At 36.7% G+C, this 23,705-nt stretch overlaps 1 protein-coding gene across 2 annotated transcripts in view; it reads left to right on the top strand.

Annotated features, from left to right (window-relative positions):
* Positions 1-23,705, top strand: part of LOC145668787 (uncharacterized) — a 95,467-nt gene that overhangs the window by 57,431 nt on the left and 14,331 nt on the right. Inside the window, exons 1-2 of one of the 2 annotated variants that reach the window (XM_081736950.1) lie at positions 7-367; positions 16,365-16,529. In XM_081736950.1, the coding sequence (XP_081593076.1) occupies positions 224-367; positions 16,365-16,529 (309 nt within the window). In that variant the 5' untranslated portion in view covers positions 7-223. Of the gene's footprint in view, positions 1-6; positions 368-16,364; positions 16,530-23,705 lie in introns of those variants that run through there. The other variant, XM_081736951.1, reaches the window with a different exon arrangement.

Below are 23,705 nucleotides of genomic sequence, written 5' to 3'. Positions count from 1 at the left end.
GCAACTCTGATTCTACTGTTAGCGTATGTCAGGGAAATATAGATATAGCGCCGTATTATGTAGAAATGGACGCTTATAATACAGGAAGAAGTTTTTACTTCTTTTAACTTTTCACGACGAGAAGAAAACATACCGAATATTTTCTCTTTATTATCAAGTTTAATACAACCCCTACAACGATATAAAGTCCGGAGAATTAGTGGCAATAGAAGATCGTTGAATCATGAAGAAAACAAATTCAACTGCTAATTACTACGAATTGTGTAGGTACTGTCTAGCTGAGACTAGACTTAAACTTGATCTCTTCGATGAAGATGCAAGACGTCGAGATATCCAGTCGAAAATAGAAACGTTGCTCTCTGTTTTTGTAAGTAAACTTCAATGTATTTCGCAATATGCAAAAATTCAACAGAAAGTAAGTTCAGTATAACAAATTTGGCAAAAATACCGTTGGTTAACTAATAGTTTACTTATTAGTGATATTGGAAAATAGTGGTGTATACTGATAACTTTTCGTTCGTTCAGATTTAGGTGCAGATTGAAAATTCAAAATAGGTTTTGGAAATTTACGGGTAAAGTCCATACGGATCGACAACGTGTCTGGAGCAGGAGGATACAATCACACAACTTTCTAGATGCAAAATAATCATGATTACAAGTGAAAAGTTTTTTTTTTTTTTTTTATGTTTAACGTCGTACAATCATGCCATTAAGGTAGAAGGAGACGGACAACTTAGTTCGAGAATAAGGTAACATTTATTGCTATCGTTATATTTCTTTCACCCACGTTTGCACGATAATTTCCACAGTTTTTCTCAGAACACAATTCTGTCGTACTGATATTTATTTTCCGATTACATACAACAACCCTCACCATAGAAGTGCGAACGAAATGTCTCGGAGTTAAAAATGTTTTGCTGCTAATTTTAAGGGATTAATTTTGCTTTTGGGAGACCAAACTTTTTTCTACAAGTGAATACTTTTTGCTAAATATAGCTTGATTTTGGTTAGGTTAGGTGTTTCACAGGAAGTTTAATTTTATACTTACTTCACAGTTTGTATAGATCGGCAACAGCCTCCGTGTTTTTTCTTAGTTTTTGCCCTCTCCTGACAACATTTCGAGTCCCTCCATTGCACACATTGCATTTCTATTCTATTCACTTCACAGATTATTCACCCATTAATTACCCTTTCGTAACAATAACTCGTTTCTCGTGTATTGTGTTTATTTTTACCTAGTTTTGCTTCTTCACCCCAATTACCTCATTTTGAGACCATGTTTTATTCGAAGCTGTTTGCACACATAGGGAGATTTGCGTTGCAATTCATCGAGCTGTGTGGAAGGACGAAGGCAGACTAGTAGTACTTGTTTTAAGTGCAGAAGCCGATACAACGAGCAGATACTGGTAGGTTGAAGCTCGTGCACCAGAGATGCAGCGACTGTTTTGAAACTTTAACACAAAAGAAATCCAAAATAGCTGACGTGATATTCTTTCACAGCCTAGAGTCTGAATATCTAATATCTCGAAATTTTTTGGTGCTGTCACAACTTAAGTAAATATAAAGTTTTAAAATTTATGGAAGAAATGTTCTATTACTTTAGAAGCTCATTGAACAAGTACCCTAAGATTTAAGATGTAATATTGCACAAGATTTAAGCACTTTTAAAGTAAATCGCATGTAACTTACAAACGTAATGATTTAGAACATTGCATTTTAAACATACAGTAGCTAGATACATAAGGAAAACATTAGTGCAAGTTCATTAGTAAACATTCAGTATGACCATAATTATTAAAATATAAACATTGGTTCAAAGTAACCCCATAGGTGGGGTTACTTTACACAACATGCAAAAAAGTATGCTCATCATACGAACATAACGTCTCTGCAATGTCTTCCCTTCAGTATGTATACATTTTACTTTCTATACAAAACTGCATGCAGTCTACAAATATTGATATTAGAATGACGGAACTAGTATCAGTACTTAGTTTGAATTATCGATATTTGTAAAAAAAAAGTTATGTATTTTCTGGTACCGGCAGGAACCACATTCTAATAGTTTAGCATATGTCCCACAAAAATGCCAACTCAGAAACAGAAAAACATCCCCGTGAACTGGTTTGCCTTATATTATTCCTTATGTCCAAGAATATCATCCGAACTGTAATCAATGCAAAATTACGGTGTTTGACACTTTCAGGCTGAAGCACATCCAAATTGCATGATTTCTTTTTAAAAAATCTAATGTTAGTCATTCCTATGCGTATAAGCTGGAATCTGGCTCCCCTCCCCAAAGAGTTAGTGATTACTAAAAGAAACGAAGCCTTTGTGAGTGAAGCCCCTCTCAAACCACTTTCCTGTTCATAATTTATTTTCCAACGACATTCATGCCGGCATCTACCTAAATAGGAAATTTACCTAAATTTAGAATGCAGGAGGTTCCAGTAATAATAATTTCCTATCTAAGCGGTAATTTTTACATGTTCAAAGTAACTCCGAGTGGAGACTGAAATCGCTTTCTCCAAGTTATACTTTTTTAAGACTGTAAAACATTTCAATTTCAACTAGTGCATCAAAGTCCCATTATATACAGTAGTATTCTACAAAACTGACTTAGCTTTGGCGGAAATTCTTGTACGTGATATTTTTCAAATTTCGGCGGCCTTAGTCTTTGCTTTCCATACCTCTACAACAACGAACCCTCCCGGTAAGTAGAATTAATGTTAACCGCCAGCACTATAGCCAAGATACAATTAGATGTTCTATCTTACGAGGCAGTTGAAACTTTCTCTTTACTGTTCATGGTTCTGCCCTGAAGGATTGTGAAACTCTTCATATTTTGTGCAAAGTAACCCCTGATGTTCAAAGTAACTCGTCTTACTGTACTCTAAATATTACCTCTTACGTATACGATAAGGTAAAAATACGAAATACAAAGTATACAGTTTACGATGTCATACTTTATAGTGAACCCCTGATGAAGTGAAGTGCTGTGGGACAGCAGTGTACAAACAAATTATTGAAGTGTCGCAAAGCTTCACACGAAAAGCGTGTGTTTCTGTTCCTTATTAAGTGTCTTCTAACTATCCACCTTAGCTGACACGTCCACCCTCACAAAATTAGATATAATTTCCGCTTTTTTGGTTGCCACCAAGCACAAGTTAGTGGTCTGCACTGTAGTTTTCTCAGCACGAATCTCCAGACTACATTTATACGCGTAACGAGTAAGACCTCCTAAAGTTAATCTGCACCCGGTAATGCAATTCACTTAAGAAGCAATCTCTAAGGTCTCTAACTTTCTATGAAAGAAGTGAGTATTACATAAATGTATGTATGTATACTAATATAAATGTAAGTATGTTTACCTAGATTGTCTGCACGTCGTCGTCTTTTAATTCATACCCTCTTCAAAGTTTGAGACGAACATTCGCAGCACAGCCTGTACATTGCGTGTCGTGACACACCGGTAAAAATAAATTAATTAATACAAATTTTTAGTCCCACGCTCTGTAGACTAAAGAGACGGATGATTTGCGAAAATGAATATCAAAGAACTGGAAGGGGGTGGAAACGTAGAACTTACGGACAAGATATTAGACACCATGGCGTGAGGGATGGAACCAAGAAGCTGTTTTATCTAGTTTATTATTGTAAGGAATATGACAAAAGAATGGAAAACAATTTTTTTTTGGTCAAATTTACTCCTTTTTAGATGCGAATTCAATGATACAGAAAGAATTAAAAGAGGCGCAATCTGACCTTAAGTCGAATGAGGGATTCACAATTTTGGACAAATTGCTCTAATACGAGAATGGTTTAATAATTATTGTCCCTGACATATAAGCAGTATTATTTTTCAAAAGTTTCCTTTCATAGTAATGCACTTCTTTCACCTATGCTGTAAAGCCATGCCAGCAGATTCAAAGTCTCTGGCTGAGCCATTCCTCCACAGCTTCAATAACAGCTGCATTTGAGTGGAACTTCTTCAACTTGGGGAACAAATTAAAGTCACTAGGGGCGAGATCGGGTGAGTAGGGAGGATGTTCCAAATATCAAAACCAGCACCATGGATTGCGGCACCAGTAAGATGTCTTTTGTGGGCCGGAGCATTATCTTGGTGAAACAGCACTGTTCGCTGCAACATCCCGTGCCGTTTTTTCTTGATTACTTCGCGTAATTTACGGAATAGGGCTGCATAATAGGCCGCTGCGAGTGTGTCCAACCTCCAAGTAAGGAATAAGGAGCACACACTTCGCATTCCAAAAAATTGTGAACATAACCTTGCGGGAAGTCGGAATTGCTGTGCCGCCACTCCATGCTCTGTCGTTTGGACTCGGGATCATAGTGGTGGAGCCACGTTTCATCCACTGTCACAAATCTATCACAGAACTCTTTCAAATCTGCCCCCTTTACCTCCAAACCAGCTCTTGAACATCGAAATCTGTCTTTGTGATTTTCACGAAATAACATTTTGGGTACCCATCATTTTGACAACTTTCTGAATCTTAAGTGTTCATGCACAATGGTTTCCAGTGACCCTACAGAGTTGTGCATGATGTCTGCTAACTGTTGCAACGTGATTCGTGGAGGACCAGCACCAGTGGCCTGTTGACAGCTTTCCCTGCCGCAAGGGGAGTCGCGGCACCACTGATCATATTCTCATGATCATATTCTCACGAATCTCCTTTCAGCTTAACTCCTTTTTCTGGAGGTACTTGATGACAGCTTGTTGTTAGGTTTTCTCCATTTTTCAAGCTAGGGATGCCACTTCTCACACCTGAAACAGCATATATATATATTAATATAGCAGTTATGGTTCTGAAATTTAGCATATAGGCATCTAAAGCATTAGGCTACAATATCCCCTATCCGCCATCCCAGCTCAAATATTTTAAATACGGCAGAGACAATAATTATTGAACTTGCCTCGTAAGATGTTATTTCTTGCATTTATCATAGATACATATAATTTAACGATCAGAAACATTTTATAATATAGACAATGTGTTTCCCAAGCACAGTACGGCTTATGGTATAGTTAATGTAGTCTCAGTGATTGAGCATCGACTGAAACCCTATTACTTGAAACATTTGCATGGTTAGCCGGAGAACCCATTCGATTTTGGTGTAGTTGTGCATTTTCACTTTTTTTTTTTTTTTTTTTTTTGTCTTGAAATTCGCACATATGGAAGGCTTGACGATATAAAATCCGATTTCTTCTATTTTCATATACATTTAATACAATGTGAGTAATACAGCTTCGTATACGGTAGTAATGAATTCGTACTTGTAATCATCATCTTTACGCATAAAATACTATTCTGCTAAGCTGTAGAAGGTACGGCGCCGGTGGAAATCAATATCTTAGTTGTCCCCTGCCGCACGATAGTTAAATGGCTAACGTGCGCGATTAAGTGCAAGTAGTTTCGAACTCGATACTCGTTGGGTGTGCCTTGAAGTCTAAATGCTTTATCGTAGTTCGGATTTCACATTAAACTGTAGTTTCTCATGTCATATAGATCCCCATCATAGCCAAAGCTCTGAAAAAACGGCAAATCTATCCGAATTTGTACTTTTGAGAGTACATTAATATTCTGATTTTTTAGATATAGTATTTAAAGATGTACCTGCGGTACTAGTGTAGAAAGAAAAGGTATTGGATATCAACATTCAACTGTATAAAAGGAAAACATTAGAAATAGTTGTCTAGTATTATAGGAAAAGGGAGAGTGTGTGTATCATAAGAAGGAATCCCTAGTGTTACAAACGAAGTAACCATGGGAAGAAAGACATGTATCGCAAAACGAAGCTTGACGATGGAAAGCGTATTCAAAGAGGAGATAATTTCTAGTTTATGTAGTGCCTTGGTAGTATATTGCTTGCTATTTGCATATAAAATCCATTATTACGTATAGAGTAAGTGGAACACTGTTTTTCCGGCACCTTATCCCTCAGTGCTGGTCATGCCTCCGTTCTTTAAACTTCATTGTGGGCCGCGAAACAAACTTCCTTTCTAAGCATGCCTAGCAAGAGTGAACATAAGGTGTTAGAATATTCGTTCTTGCGGCATTTATTGTAATTTCTTATTTGCGTATCTACATTGTACATATACATTTTCTTCGGAAGGCAGAATCAATAAAATATAAAGAGCTCTGAATGCATGTGCAGACTATTTTGACTTCATAAACGTGTTTTTGAATGTTATCTCATGGAACCAGGATTTTTTTTTTTTTTTATCTTTCCACGCCCGAAATCGAAAGCCTATAAGTACGGGGAAATTGTGCTACTTTAGAAAAAAAAAAATGTAATGCGCAAGGAATTTGCCTATTCGGCTGACAAATCTGTAACTATAGAGGAGACATAGCTTAAATAATTTAAGCCTCCATAAGACAAACCCTGCACTCACTCACTCACAATGTATGTATATATACAGGTTGGATCATATATTGTGATACTCCGTTGTAACTTTTAAACTAACATACAGATGGTGATCAGAAAAATGGAAACACCTGAACGAAATTGCAACTTACCAGATTAATATGGTGTCGGGCCACCTTTCGCTTTCAGAACAGCCTTGATGCGACATGGGATGGAGGCATACATGTCGTGAATGGTAGCAAGTGGAATTTTACACCATTCCTCGTGCAGGGCATCGGCCAGTTCTGTGTGAGAGGATGGAGGTGGAAATCGTCGCCGGAGTCGTGTTTCCAAGACGGACCACAATGTTCAATTATGTTGAGATCTGGGGATTGGGTGGGCCATGAGAGGTCTTGAACTTCATCCCGATGTTCCTCAAACCACGCTGCAACTACGCCAGCTGTGTGAATGGGTGCATTATCATCCTGGAAGATAGCGTCATTGTCCGGGAACAACATCCGGACCATAAGATGCAAGTGGTCTCCTAAAATTGCGACATAATCGTTGGCAGCGATTCGTCCGCTAAGTGTCACCACAGGACCCAATGAAAACCATGATATGGCGGCCCACAGCATCACCGAGACGGCCGTGTTTGACAGTTGGGCGGAGACACTGCAGATCATAAGCTTCTTTGGGCGTTCTCCACACATAAACACGGCCCGTGGTTGGGAATAGGTCGAAGGATGACTCATCCGACCATATCACACGTTTCTAGTCCTCAACGGTCCAAGTTGCATGGTCGCGGCACCATTTGCGGCGTGCGAAAGCGTTATGGTCCCTGATGAGCGGTTTGGCCCGTGCAACACGACCCCGTAAGTTTATGTCATGTAATTCGCGGCGAACTGTGATTGTCGAAACAGGATGGGAGAGGTGCTGATTGAGTTCCTCCGTCACTTGCTCCGCAGTGGCACGACGGTTCTACGTTACAATGCGCTTTAATACCCGGCGTGACCTGTCACTCATGATTTTCTTCCGACCACTGTTCCGCTTCCCCGATGTGGTTTTCCTGTGTGTTGTGTAGGCCGTCATCACCTTCAACACTGTCCCACGTGACACACCTAACATAGTAGCCACTGCCGTCACACTCACTCCACATAACCGCGCACCAACAATTTGCCCTCTTTGAATATCTGAGAGGTCTGCCATTTTACACTACCTCCGTCTTCTGCAGCCACTGGACACTACTGTTCCACTGCGCCTGACGTAGTGTGGAGACCGACCTAACACACCACCACCAGCGGGCGCGAGGACACCACTGCCAGCCAACCTATACATCTGACGTGTTGCCAACTACAGGTGTTTCAATTTTTCTGATCACCATCTGTATATATATAAACGCTGAAATTTTGTATCATGCAGTTATCCACACGGAAACACATATTTCACAATGATACCAAATTACCATTGATACAACACTTTTTTTTTTTTAAGGGTGATGCTTCGAATTATTGCAAGTTAAACAAAAATTAACAAACATTGAAAAGCAACCAAACTTCGGAGGCTTCCATCAGCGAGGAATGCAAAGGGTTTTATTGGGGGGCTTTATATTTCCTCTTAAAAGAAAATGTTTTGAAAAAATGAAGAGTTAGCGTATTAAAATATACATGCGTAGCTCACGCGTCCTGGAAGAATATCAAATTAATTGTTTAACTGTCCATTCGAAAAATTTCTGCGTACACTACTGCTTTTTACGAAAGTTACTGACAAATAATTAACCACAGCTGAAAAGCTTCCGTGCTCTATGATCTTGAGCTAACTTTTTCATACTCACTTACGATTTTTCTGCTTTGATACCGTTCATCAGTTTTAGCCTTCTTCGCCACTATACCCTTTAGCACGCACTTTGTGATACAGTTCTCAGCCAATGTCAAACCAGTTTCTGTTCCTCTTTTCGATAATATGAAGTTATTTTATATCCTACCATTTCTAATACCCTCTTTATGTCAACCCAGCTGGCTCTCTTCATTCTTCTCCACGCCTACAACTTGAAAGCTTAGAGTTGTGTTTCATCATTTTGGATAATGTGCATATTTCTGTCGTATGCAGCAGAATTCCCCATACTTTTTCAACTCTGTTGAAGAATCCACACAAAACGACGCTTCTTGCACCTGAAGACTTATTTCGTCATTGCTCTTATGCTTTTATTGCAGGCTTGCACTTCATATCACTAATAACATCACCCAGGTATCGAAAATTTGTCAGCTGTTCGAATTACTCCCCTCATTCTTTTATATTTGATGCTTACCTCTTCCTTTCAATCACTACGGCTTTTGACTTTCTAACTTATTTTCATCACGTATTTCCGTAGCTCTTTCTCAAGTTTTTTTTCACATAGTATTGATATTGTATTTAGATTTCTCAACAAGTGTTATATCATGTGCAAACCATATATACCTAGTAATTTTACCGAAATGCTGTCTTCGTTATGTAGGCCTTTTTTTTTTTACTAACTCTTCCAGATGGATGTTAAATAATGTTGACGAGAGACAGGATTCCTTTTGAACGCTTTTTCCAATTGCACTCTCGTGTCATTTCCTCCCTACTCTAACTCTAACTTGTTGGTTCATATATGAATTTCTTGTAAGTCAAATCTATCCATTCTATACAACCTTCTTTAAAACGCCCATAACAAATCCCAGTTCACTCAGTCAAAACACTTTTGTAGACCAATACTACAAGATATACATGTTTCTTTTTTTCTACCCTTAATACCCAGTTGAATGTCTTACGTCGTTATCTCTCCTGAAGCCGATCTGTTCGTCTTTGGCTTATTAATTTGTTCTTCCAATCAACATTTTGTTCAGTATTTGAAGTGTGATTGTTGTATGCGATATGATACTAATAGTTATATAATTTACACGTGTTTCAGTTCGACGATCGTCTTCAGAAAATCTTCTACGTATTCTCCTGTTACATATATTTCACTGCAGAGTCGGAAAAACTATTTGTTGATCTTGACTCTTATGTTCTTAATGAATTTGATTGGCGTAGTCTATCCTGGTAGCCTTTTCATTCTTAATCTCCGCATGACAGTTTCATACTCAGTGCGAAGAATGCTAAACCTTTTATTATTGTCATGTACTTCATATGGTACGAACATCTAAACTGTACGGCTTATCCTTATTTTCACACAAGTCTTCAGCATCTTTCTATCTTCCTTGATTTTTTTCGCTGATTATCTTTCCATTTTTTTTCTTTGCTTTTACCGTCATCACCGTCTTTCAAAGTTTCATACATTTCAGTGTTACAAAAGTTTGAATTTTTTTTCAGTATGCTTTATTTCGAAAAATTCTTGAGGTAAGAACTGCATCCATTCACATACAAGGTTTTGAATACGTGTAAAAAACAAAGTAACATTTACAGTGATTTGATGTGTCAAAGCATCTTTGAAGATATAAACACTTGTAAAATTTGGGAAAAGATTCCAAATTTACATAGTTCGGAGAATTTATCGTAGTGACAACTACCGAAGACTATTGCTGTAATTCTATAAAAGCAAATAAAAGCAACAATTGTTTTAAAAAAGCCCCCACAAATATGGCTTTACTAAAGCTTTTCATATCTCTGAAGTGGTTTTAAATACTAAACAGCTATAATCGACGTAGAGATCTTTATGTCCATTAAAGAACATCTACGTTGTTGGATGTCATATTCATATGAGTTCATTTTCGAAATTAGGTCGCTGATTTCTTCTAAACTCTGTCCTTTCCCGCGTACATGAGGTTGATATTTTTGACGATTTTCTTTCATCTTGCTCATTGCCATATATGATTTTCTTTCTTTCTCTTAAGTCCGTAGTTACACAATAGGTTTTCCTCTCCATTTTTTTGTCTTCTACTTCCATGTTTTCCACTGTCGTGCAGGCATAATGTTTCTTTTTCCTCGTATCATGTCCGTATCTGTGTAATCTTCTCATTCGTGTTTTCTTCAACATCTTAATCACTTTAACGCTGCCTCTTTTATACTGTCCTTTTTGATCTGATCTTATCCAATGTAGTAGCACCACACATCTATTCGAAGATTTTCATTTCGGCTACTCCGATTTTTTTCTGGTACAGATTTTTACTCGAGTACCTGCTTCGTACAGCATTGCGGGTGGTGTTACGATCTTGTAAAGAGTTTCCTTTCACTTTGACTTATCACAAAGAATGGCTGATATATCCAGCCCCGTTATCCTACCTGTATTCCATGCTTTATTTCCACATCTTCCATTGCATTCTAACTGAAAGTGGAACTTCTGTACATATCCTTCCATTTGTACGTTTTTCTCTTCATCTTGTTTGGTGCTTTGGGTTCGCGGGTTCGATCCCAGCCCCGCCAAGTGAACATTGTGGTGGACAAACACCGTGTGCGTGTGTTTTCTCGGGGTTCTCCCGTTTCCTCCCACTTTCTTCATTCCACCATTTAATTCATTATTGATTATCACCGTCTCCTTTAGCGTAACCGGCTTAACCGTAGGACGTAAAACTCAAAAGATTTCATTTTCTCTTCATCATCTTTAAAGTTTATACGTTTAGTTGTCTTTCAACTGATTTTTATTTGTCTGTTATCGAAATTTCATATTTCGTCGTCCTCTGAGCCTTAGACTTAACGTTCTGCGTTATTCTTCTTCACTGGCTCGTTCTGGTTCATTCATTTTCCAGCAATTTACGACAGTAATAACAGTACGACTTATATTGAAAGATGGAATTCAGATAATTGAATAAATGTAAGAATTAAGAAGCAAGGTTTTCCAAGAATGCTATATTTCGAATAGTAGCAATTGTGCTTGCGTATTCTAAATATGTGAGGGAAGTATAATCCACTAGTTGAACGTCTTTTTCCTATTTTTACAATGCTTTCGCTTTGATTGAGTTGTTAAATGTTAGGAATATATTACTACTTAAATGGTTGAAAGTGTCAACTGAAAATACTGAGGCCTCAAAGTGGATTTTTATTTGTGGAGTGAGGAATTGAAATACTTTAAAACAAGGGAAATTGTCTGTGAAGTTAATACAAGAAAAATTGTATGTGAAGCGAACTTTTCTGAGTGCCAGACAGTAAAAGAAGGAATACAAAATATAATCGTTATAGGCGCTCATCAGTCCCGTCTCCACTTTTCAATTTTTAAAAAATCAAATAGTGATTCCGAATTTCTGTTAATACTTTTTGATATGTATAAAATACTACTTAAAGTCAATATTTTATCAATAGTTTTTATTGTGCAATTCGACTTCTTGGCATACTACTTCGTTCTTTATATATATATATATAATTTGAAATGGATCGCAAGTATAGATTTCTCGAAATACTAAGAGACTACCCAGATAAATTTTATATTTTTCATTATAAAAGTGCTAAATAATGGATGCGAGAGTGCTGAGTGTCTATAACATAACTTTGTAATATAAGGGCAATTAATGTGGTAACGGCCGTAGTCCAACAACTGAGTACTTTCGAAGTTTAGTAAAGATACTCTGTGATGGTGACTTCAAATAACTCACTCCCTGGATCTTTGACACCCTATCCATTTGCAGAAAACTGCCTGCAGTCATAATTCAAAAATTGATAAAAAATGATAACATTGATAGTCATTATATACTGTATATGTGTGCCGAGCTTTTCTCATGTTTAGATTAATTTGCAGTTAAGCTAGGGAACTTACGTTTCATATCTTTCAGGAGCAGTTCTTGAAAAAATTATGTTTGTATCCAGCTCATAATTGTATGACTATATGTATGTACCGGTCTGTTGCCAATGCGTACGGTAGACTGTGAAAAGATGACAAAAGAACGCTAATAGAATATGGGCTCTGAAGGCACGGAGAATCACTGCCTGTACACATTATGCGGTGTATCTAGTTACTAGCAATCTTCCTTTCTGTCTCTTTTTACACACACACACACACACACACTACAGACTTAATACTAATATATAACATGTAGTATTGTATTGGATCTGGTTACAGAAATCTTGTAATATTTTCGATAATGTATTTTAGTATTAAGTCTGTAGTGGTGGAAGACTTTTTAACACTAGTTTCTTTACTGTCTGTCTGGAAATAATTTCAGAAATTCAAATTCGTAAAATATTAACAGTTTTAACAGTAGTATTTCAATAAGATCTTCCGGTGCAGATTGACAATCAGCTAACGAGTGTTGCTGCAATTACACTAATTTCTTGCAACAGTTGACGCCTAATGCTTTAAAACCTCGTAGTCTACTATTGTCTTCATACATTCTTGCACTTCTCTCTAAACACTGACAGTAGATTTTCGGACATATTAACTAACTAACTCACTCACTCTATGGCCTATGGAACCCGGAGGTTCAATGCCGCGTTCACAAAAGCTCTCCACTGACTTCTATCCTTACCTAACTGCATCCAGTTTCTACTTTGCATTCCAATCTCTGCGAGATCCATTTTAATATTGTCCTCCCATCTGCGCCTAGGTCTTCCTAATGGTCGTTTTCCGATTGGTCTTCCAGTCAAGACTTTGAAAGCCTTTTCTACTTTCTTCCATTCTAGCTACATGACCCGCCCACCTAAGCCTCACGACCCTAACAATGTTGGGTAGACCATATAAATTATGTAGTTCCTCGTTATGAAGTTTCCGCCATTCCCCAATCCCGTTGCTCTTGGGTCCGAATATTCGTCTCAGGATTTTGTTTTCAAATACTTTCAGTCTATGTTCTTCCCTCAGAGTAAGTGACCATGTTTCGCAGGCATACAAAACAACAGGTATGATTACCGTTTTGTATATTTTAAGCTTCAAATTCCTCGACAGAATTCGCGACGACAAGAGATTTTGAACCGAATAGTAACACGAATTCCCTGCTTTTAGTCGACATTTAATTTCTTCGTGAATATGATTTTCCTCTGTTAATATTGATCCTAGATATTTGAAGCTATCCACTCTATCAAAAGTATTATTTAATATTTTAGCGCATCCATAATTTGCCGTATTCCGGTCCCGACGCACTTCCGTGTATTTAGTTTTCTCTGCATTTACTTCTAAACTCATGTCCCTGCAAGCGTTTAATAAGATCTCTGCATTTCTTTCTATTGTTCTCCTATCATCACGTATTAAATTTACATCATCAGCATATGCCATAACCTGGTGAATACCGTTCAACTCTAGGCCCTGGTAGCTATCTTTGATTTTCCTTATAGCGTATTCCAGAACGAAGTTAAATAATAATGGCGACAATGCATCTCCTTGTTTCAGGCCATTTTCGACGTGAAAGCTCGTGGACAAAAATTCTCCTACCCTCAATTTACTTTGGGATTCATTTAAAGATATCTTAGTTAATCTAATTAGCATTCTCGGTATTCCAAGTTCTGTGAGAATGTTGTATAATGTTTCTCTCCTAACCGAGTCGTACGCATTTCTAAAATCAATAAATAGTTGATGTACCGGGGTATTGTATTCCCACTTTTTTCCGAGTATTTGGCGAATGGTAAATATTTGGTCGATAATTGATCGATTCCGTTTAAATCCGCATTGATAATTTCCAATAATTTCATCTGCGTACGGGGTCAGTCTTGCTAGCAAAATATTTGAAAGGATTTTATAGGATGTTGACAGAAGAGAAATGCCTCGATAATTATTTCAGTCAGTTTTGTCGCCTTTCTTGTGAATTGGAACAATGATTGATTCTTTCCACTCTTGTGGCAATTCTTCCTTGTTCCAGATAAGGAGAATGAGTTTGTGTATCTTGTTCCACAATTTTTCGCCTCCAGCTAAAATTAACTCAGCCGGAATTTCATCTACACCCGGAGATTTGTGTTTCTTTAATTTCTTTATAGCAGTTTCTACTTCTACTCGGTTGGGTTCTGGAATATACGGTTCTGCGGAGTGTATCTCCTTTTCTCCACGCACACTAGTTTTCGGTTGCGTGTTAAGCATATCGTTAAAGAAATCTTTCCATCTATTTAAGATGCTATCCGTGTCAGTGAGAGCTGTACCGTCAGATTTCTTTAATATATAATAACGAGGTTGATAGCCTTTTTTAAATTCGTTGATTCCTTATACATGTCCCGGGTATTTTTATTTTTACTATTATCTTCAAGTTCCTTAACTTTAGCTTTCAGAAAATCGCGTTTCTTTGTTCTAAAAGTTTTGGATGTTTCCCGCCTGATATCTGCGAAATTTTGTGTAGTTATTTCATTCGGAGTTTGTAGCCAGCGTAATTTTGCCTGTTTTCTCTTCTCTGCTAGTTTTATGCATTCCTGGTCGAACCATGGTTTGTTCCTACGTATTTCCGCGTGTCCCAATTTTTTCTTTTGCTGAAATTTTAATGCTATCTCTAATTTCAATCCAGGTATCCTCAACACTAGTGCACTGCGAATCTTCTAAAGCCGAGAATCTATTGGAAACTTGAATCTGTTCGGACGGTTTTCGGACATATTGCTATACGTAAATAGATCTATATAGATATAATTTTACATCTGTAACATTCTGTAAAAAAAACATGAGGTTTAGTATCTTCAGAACTTTTTCTCTATTAGTACCTTTATACTTGTCTGACATGCTATAACAACAGGTTGTTATTCTATGATGTCAGGATAATTGTTTGTTAGCATAAACTACAAGAATCAGTAGCTAACCAGCTGTACATACTTTTCATTTTTCTAGAACAATAAAACACTGGAAGAGTAAAATTTACTATTTTCTTTCGGGTTACAAATATCTACTTAACTGCATTATGTAAAGATTTAATGATACTTCTTGCTTTAAGAACTCGGATTCAACTGGCTTCATACCGCATTTCTTTAGAGTACACATTAGCAGCGAGTGGGCACACATATTATGTTCCTAAATTGGTAGCTCACCATTTTCCGGTTGCAGATGTTTTCAGAAAAAAATAGTCATAAAACAGTTAAAGCATATGTTACTATCTTTATAATTTTAGCACAAATTAACCTAAACATGACCATGAATCGGCATGCATGCATACATACTATGACTATCAGTGTATTTTTTTTCTACAAAGGAGTGCAGGCAGTTGAATGATACAAAGGGTTAGGGTGTAGAGTTGAGTAGAGAGGTTTGAAGCCAGCGGGGAGGGCTAAATATTCCTTAGCACATTTACCATATACAAGTATTCTTGAGATTTATTATATTTGTAGTTGTCCACTTTGAAGTCGGCAATTACACGTGAATATGCTTGAAATGTTCTGAAGGAGAAAAACTATTTTAAAAAATTGGCAGCTGAATTAAGCATAGGAAAAAAACACTCAATTATTCGAAAGCCTGTACACCGCAACTAGAATAAAATATTTGCCGCCTAAGGTATAAAGTTCACTGTTTGCTCTTTATAATTTATACTTGTGTATCACTCCCATTTTTCAGAATCATAATTGTCGGTACAGAAACTAATTGTTCTCATATAAAATTCTAACATCGTCTTCACTGTGGTATTATCGTGTAAATGTTAACAATCTACTAATCTTATGTAGAGACAGGATGTGACATTTTAAACATTGTTTCTTCCATGAAATATCAAACATTTCGAAAGGTAATCCAGATTTTTAACGTATGGTGCCCCCTGCACTTAACCTTACTGTCATTATTAATTTCTACTTTTTTTAACCCATAATGTGAAGTAACAGAATAGTATAGATAAAATATTATTGTCCACTGTTTCGCTAGGAGGGCATAACTTAATTGAAATATATCGTAAAAGATGTATAGATAAAAATACTGTTGGTTTGATTGAAGAACAGTATTGTTTATCGTAAATAGAAAACTTCCAGTTGTCTGTGTTGAAAATTTTTCCTCCTTCACTTTGGTTTCAAAATAATTTGGTAATAAAATCCTTTTTATTATCAATTATTCTATATTGCTTTTGTGGTTCAGAATAAAGGTTATTTCTTGGTAATGTTTACTACATTATTTTGTCATAGGAAAGCTGTAGCAAGCTGTCTGACTAATTATCTTTTCTGTTTGTTCCTTTTAGCCTAGACCTGACGATCGTTTGCCGAAGTACATATGTTACGAATGTATAACAAGAATAGAAACATTTGATGAATATAAAACTAATTGTATGAGAGCTGAAAATATGTTGAAAGCTTGCATGCCCGGTGTTTTAAGAAGATCGAAGAAGTTACAAAATTCTGAACAAGTAAGTAGCATTAATTATTTGTAATAAGTTATGTGGTTTTAAAATGATATAACACTAGAGAGCGGATATGGACTAGTAGTACCTGCTTTCAAAATATGCGGTAAAATGTTCGTTGTTAGAAACATTTACTTTCATAAGAAAAGTGTCCGGAAGTAATAGTCAGTTCATCATTTCAAATACATCAGAAGAAAGATAACTAAATTTTTTCCACATCTAAGTATTCATGTCAAATTTTGTAAATAATTAATGTCTGTATTGATTGATTGACACCAGTGATTTAAATTGTTTTTGAATCATAAAAGAGGGATAAGATGCTCCGTTTGTGACTATTCTGGAATACTAATGAAATTTAGTTAGATCTTGCAACTTAATCTGTAGTATATTATGGTAGGATTTTCATAATATAAGTTCAAACAAAATATATAAATTTGCTAATTAAAGACAATAAGCCAAGAGTTTTGATAGTGTACTTGATATAATTGTACAGGAGACTTGAGGACATAGTCGGATTTAACATTCAATACTTCCAAATTTTAGTTGAGATTTGATCGTGTCTTGGTATTACATGTCATCTATTTATTGTAACTGAAACTTCCACACCGTCGCCTTTAGCCCCTGGTCATATTCGTGGGACCTTAAAAAATAACACATACATATATATCAAAATAAACTTTTTGAAATGAATTTTTGATTGTGGTACCTATGTGAAATTGAGTTTTTATCGTGTCACTGGTTAAAATGGGTATCCAAATCGGAAGGGAGGTCTCAAAAATAATTTGATCATAAACCTGCGTAGTTAAGACGAAACTGAGGGCATAAACTCCTCATTAAAATTAATTAGATCTAGCGTTTTCGGAAATTATGTTTCTAAAGAAGGGATGTTAAATTACTGCATTGTTTTATCCAGATTCAAATCAATGTTGTCTGTCTTATCACAGGGAAATGGCTGATGCGTTTGAAATGAATTTTTGAACATAACGTTGGCTCGAGCTGTAATTTTTTGTCATATCACTTTCATCATTATGCATATCCTAAGAGGAAGGGGTTGAAATTAGTGTGAAAAATCTAGTATCAATCTTCTCTGTTGGATGGTTCTTGGTATGTAAATTCCTTATTGAAAATAAGTTGAAGAGTTTTCGAAACTTACATCTCTGAAGAAAAAACGTTTCAGTGATATTTTCATTTTGTATTGTGTATTCACAAAATGGCGAAAGCGAGGAAACGGTTGAGCAGTCCGAAATAAATTTTAAACTTTGTTAGCACGTGAATTGGCCACGATTTCTATCATTAGCCCTGCAGTTTAATCGATGTATTCACCCTGAAATGAAGAATGGATAGGCTGAATTTTTCGTAAACAATAATGGCTGCATGTTAAAACGAATTTTTGCAGGTGCTTACTACTTCAGTCCAGCTAGATTTTTATTGTTTCATTTTGATTTAAATACGGATACCTTGGGGGTTCTAAATATTAATAAGTATTCTACCTGTTCGTAGATTCTGCGACCAATGGTTTTTTTTTCTTACATTCTGGCCTGGAAATGTTTCCTCCATGTTTCGCGATCGTCAGTTTCCTCCTTTAACTGTCACTATTTTCTTGTGGTTTTCGAAAATCGATCATGTTCGTTGTATTTCTCGCTTTCCTTCAATTTTTCCTTTTTTGGCGGTATGAGGATAACAATTTCATCGCAAGACGTATCCAGTTGGTTTTTTACGAATTGTTTAAGACTAAGATCTAAGATCGTCTTCTCTCTTACCTGTTTTAAAACATCTCCATTTGTTACTCTCGGTCTATCTTATTTTCTCCATTTTCTTCCAATACCACTTTTCGAAGTTTGATAAATAGTTCTTCTCTAACTTCTGTAATATCGAAGACTCCATATATAGTATTTGACAGCTTGTTCCTTAGTCCAATATTAGGCCTGCTACTTAAGAATGATCTTTCTCTTGTTGAATCTCTTTGGCTGCTGCAATTCTTGACATGGTCTCTTTGGTGCAATAACCATCTCTCGTATATATTTAAGTGATCTACATCTTCAACTTCTTTTCTTCTATTCTGATCCGTAAAGGTGTATTTCGATTGGATACTTTCAAGACTTCCGATTTTTCAACATTGATTTCCATGACATAATTTTACCAGTCTCAACTATTTTGTCCATCATCTCATGCAGTCCTTTGGTTCCAGCTACTTTAACCGTATCATATGTGATAATGATCTGCCTTCCAATCTTGAAATATCCAATTCTTATTAGTGTTTTCTTTGTTATTTCCTTTCTGGTAACCAAATGAATGTTTATCCAATATCTTTTCTATCGTACTTTTCAGCCGCCTTTTAAATATGTGCGCATTAATCCTGTTGTGAAATGGTTAATGGTTATGTAATCAGAGCACTTCTTTACTTGTTTTTTTTATTGATACTGTACCCATTATAACACCAAGAAAATGCTTTGGCCATTTTTAGATCAGGCAGATCTTGTTAACTGCGATTAGTACTTTCATTGTATTGTACCCTAATTTTTTGAGCATACCTGCTAATATATCGTCGTCTCCAGTTACCTTCTTCCTTCGCATGTCGTTTATGGGTTGTAGTACTTGGCTTATACTGGGTCCGTTTCTCCATCATCCACTTCTTCCTCTTCAATCGCAATATCTTTGGGGCATTTCTAGTCATACAGATCCTTTATATATTCCTCCCAGTTTCTGAGGATTCTTTAATGGTCAGTTATTACATGGTCTTGTTGATGTTCGATTCCAAACCTGGGTATACATTTTTTATCTTTCCATCCTTGATGTTGTGCTTTCTGATATATCAGGTCATATCTGCCATGCTGTTGAAGTTCCATTATTTCAACGTTCTATTTGTTTCTCACTCTTTGAAAATCCACTACATTCAAAATAATCCGTACCTTGCAAATAAACCATTTCTACCTATTTCCATACCCGCATGCTTTAATCACAGTAAGATCCGCAATTCTTGTTTGAATCGTGTTAAAACTCCTCTACAAAGCACTGAATTAAACACTAGAAAACGTCCGTACAGTCCGCAGGCAAACGGTGTGGTGGAAAGGAAGCACAGAGTAACAAATCGGTTCAATCGTTTATACTGTGATGAACATCAAGACGAATGGAGTACGCAGCAAATTCAAGACTTAGTGAGGAACAACATAAATACTAGTACAACTCAAGCACCATCGGAATTATTTCTGTCTTGTTCTGCAGTCGAAGAACTCAAGAGAAACTTTAAATATCTGAGAAATAATGCCACTATTTTCGTGGTTGATTGCTGTACATAATCCAGTTCATAAATCTTGGGAAAGATCGCGTGCTCCAAAATGAATCACATAAATATATGAAATGATATACCGTCCATTAATTATGCAAAATTTCTGCAAAATTGTGATGTCTTAAAAAATTTAAATGCGAAGGTAGTTAGAACCCAAAATTTCCGAAATCTTAAACTTTATCAATGTACGAAGGTGAAGAAGACAGTTTGAAGAAATATGAGTATCCCTGAAATAGACATACAGGAAAATATATATAATTTTAGTTGCCATCTGGTCAAGTTGTAATAAACCACATTTGTTTCGTTACAAATGTTTGTGCTTTGAACTTTTGAGTTCAGTTTTAGTTATGTCAATGTTTAGTCAATATTCAGTGTTCAACTTGTTATCCGTTTTAATTATGTTACTTCTTTTTTCGAATTCTCACATACATAAATGAAAGAAAGCAATAATAAATAGGAATTCTAAGACAACAATTAGAATTTTTGTGAGAAAACGTGATATGCTTTAACTAGTACGAAGTATATGTGTAAAACATTCCAAAAGAAAATATATTCAAGTAGTAAAGCAGTCATAATAAGGTAATTTAGTTGTAACTTGAATATTTTTTGAAAAACTGTTGTTGAAATCTGATCATGAGATACTTCGTTTGAGTCGAAATGAAGCTAAAGAAATACTTAGTAATCAACATCAAGTAGGTTAGTTTATCATGTATAAATACTCGGTTTTCAAGTGTCTAGTAATAATTATTTTCCAAATATATTTGTGAATTGATTTTATGTTGCTTCGTAGTTCTCAAGTTGAATGTCGACTTGTGGATCAAGGGTTTTTGCTTTAACATTTCTTGAATGCGTTGTCTGAATATGCTATCGTATATTCTTTTTTCAAGTTTACAATCTGAGCGGTGACCTAACTATTTTTTGTGTTGTTTCGCGCTACGGAAATCTCTGGTCTTTGGTCTCGTGGAGTTTCACTCACAATCAGTATTTAACAACCTTTTGTTTATCTCCTACACTTGTCATAGTTCAAGAACGGAAAGCTACAAGGAGCTGCAGACCTCGCAGAATGCTCAGTCTGCGACTTGCAGACGAGAAATGATGATGGAGTGGATCATCTTTTTGATTTCACATGTGATTGTATATAATTTGGGGATATTAATTACGACGCCAGATTTTTTACATATTGGGAAATGTGATTGTGTATCTTTCGCGATCTGCGTATCAACGCTGCTAACACAGTAAGAAAGATTGATTATATTTTGCTAAGATGAATATTATTTTGCTTAATATGTAATTTAATATCGAAATTCTAAATACGTAACATCATTGATAAAAAACGCATTTCATATTCTTTACTACCTTTTCATTTTAAAACTCTTTAAAGCAAACGTCCTTGTACCAGTTGTTAGTTCATTTTTACGTACCATGGTCGAGTAAGTCTGCCAACATTGTTGTACTCCAACGTGCCTGATACCGGCTTTCAATTTTCTTTCATGTCCAGGTGAAATCTTTCAGCATGCTATTCGCTGAAATCGCCTAATAGGAAGTGTGTCTAAATGTGAACACAGAAAATGGACCTTAAGTCTCATTTTGCACCCTAATGTTGTAAATTAGTGCAGCACGTTAGATAAATTGTACTTATAATTTCGGTGTTTGCTGTTCCCGAGAAAATTATGACACACATCTCTAAATGGATTCCATGATTCCTTTTCAACTCTTACCATACGATGTTCAATATCTAAGTCCTTGAACAACATTCTGATCTGAAGACCAATAAAAATTCCTCCTTTCCATTACCTTCATATGTTCTGGAAATTTTGTTACTAGATTCTGCGAACTCTGTCCACTTTTATCCAAAGCTTAACAAATTGTTTCATTAGTCCTAGTTCAATATGCAGATTTGCTGATATGGATTTTGATGGATCAACGAGGCTTAAATGTTTCACACGTTTACTTCCTGAATTGCGACTTCTACCCATAGGCGAGTCTGTTCGAGCCTTGTGTTAATCACGATCACTATTGTCTCACTGGAAGATGTAGCACGGATATTTGGTGTACCCTTGGTGTTGTCCAAGAAGCATAAATATCACCTTTAGATCTTACAGTTACTACTGGAGGTCCTATTATTTTGTCAAAAACATTTCCATATTGTCTTAAGCATTTTCTTTATATATACATATTGTGCAGTGGGCGCAGTAGTTTGTTGTGTAGTGAGGAAGTTTACCTTTCAAACTTCGTTTGTTTAAATCAACTAATAGCCTCCATTCCTCTGCATAATACTCACACGTTGCCAGTTTTATCATGAGATTTCTCAGCTGTTACAGTACATTAGTTTCCTTAATACATTAGGATGTCTAAAACATGAAGGTGATGTCCTTGTAGACAATAAATTCTTCCCACTAAGCCAAGGGCGTGGGTGTTCCGCTGCTTGCTTAGGTTGAAATCTGACCAAATCGATTAACACGGGTTACGTAAATAACTTAGCCTGGGTTTCCTATTTTCTGTCGTCACCACATTCGCAGTTACAAAAAGAATAGAAAGAGACTAGTTGTGGTAGATTAGGTACTGGAATATCAGGGCTATGTGGTACAGGTCGGAATGCAAATGGCAAGTTCTGATATTAGATAGACTGGTTTACCGCCACATATCATGTGTCATACATCATGAGCATACGATTTATAGAACAGTACCAAGAATTACTTGAACCATATTTCTTGAAAATATTATGTTTTACTTTTTGCGCTAGTGCGTCCCTCATCCTAGGAATCCTATGGCATGTAATATCGTCTTACTTTGCGGCCGGACCAAAGTTCTTAATGCCTATCAGTTTATGCTACTGGTCAAGTCGGCTCTGCTGGCGGGTCGGGCCTTTCCATGCCCTGCAGGCATGGGACCCGAGCGTTCGAAGACAAGCTCATCTCCGACCAGTATGAGCACCAGCTACTGAATGCCAAGGTTCGGCCACAATCCGGCAATTCAACCCAATCCGTAAACCCCAGGAGAACCATGGGGGTGGAACTTTTTCATTCCCGGCCTTACCTATCTATCGTTCAGTGACTATCGCCTTTCCACATAGAAGTACTGCGAACACGTCGAGATACTCTGTGGTTCATCCTGGATCCTATAAAATAGTGTAAATCGCTATTTGAATTGAGACCAGTCCTTTATTCTACAGAAACTATGCCCTTCCACTGAAATCGGAAACTGTTCCTCAGATATCTGACATTGGAATTTTCTGTAATCACCGGTTAGTCTTCCTCCATACAGTAGACTAACCTCCCCTTCGATAGGCCCGTTCAAGCAATACGGAACTTCCTCTTTTACGTGTTGAAGCATGAAGTACACATTACATAGTACGTCAGATACCTCCCGAATCTATGGTACATGAAAGTAATACGGAACTCCCTCTTGTTATGGCAGAGATTACATTATAGTCCAAATGACTGGTGTAAACTACATTGAAAGACATTATCATCTGGAAGTCGTGGGTCCTGCACCTAGTAAACCTGCACAGACAACAGGAACAAAGGATAATCCCACTATCTCTTGCTCTTGAGGTATGAGTGCATTGGATAGAACTATTCCTTCCTGGACCAAGGAGGACGCACAATACTGTGTTTGAGGGCAACCCAGTAGGGCGTCAGACCCACGTTACTAGTTACACCATTTATCCCTCTTTTATGTGTTGAGATACCACGTGGTTGTATCTTCCGGGCTCAAGAGCACGACCTTATTGCCCATTTCAGATAGCCGAAGCCTCACCTCCGCCGCTAGGGATGACATTTCAGATAATTTTTCCATCTATGTCGATGAGACTGACAATGACGCACATACCCTACCAAATCCAATCACACGGGTTAGTCGCCATTTGAATATCCAGTAGAAGGCTTCGTTTCCCA

The sequence above is a fragment of the Thermobia domestica genome, chromosome 13 (assembly GCF_964235325.1).
Source record: "Thermobia domestica chromosome 13, izTheDome1.hap1.1, whole genome shotgun sequence".
Classification (NCBI taxonomy): domain Eukaryota; kingdom Metazoa; phylum Arthropoda; class Insecta; order Zygentoma; family Lepismatidae; genus Thermobia; species Thermobia domestica.
This window is presented reverse-complemented; position numbering and strand designations above follow the sequence as displayed.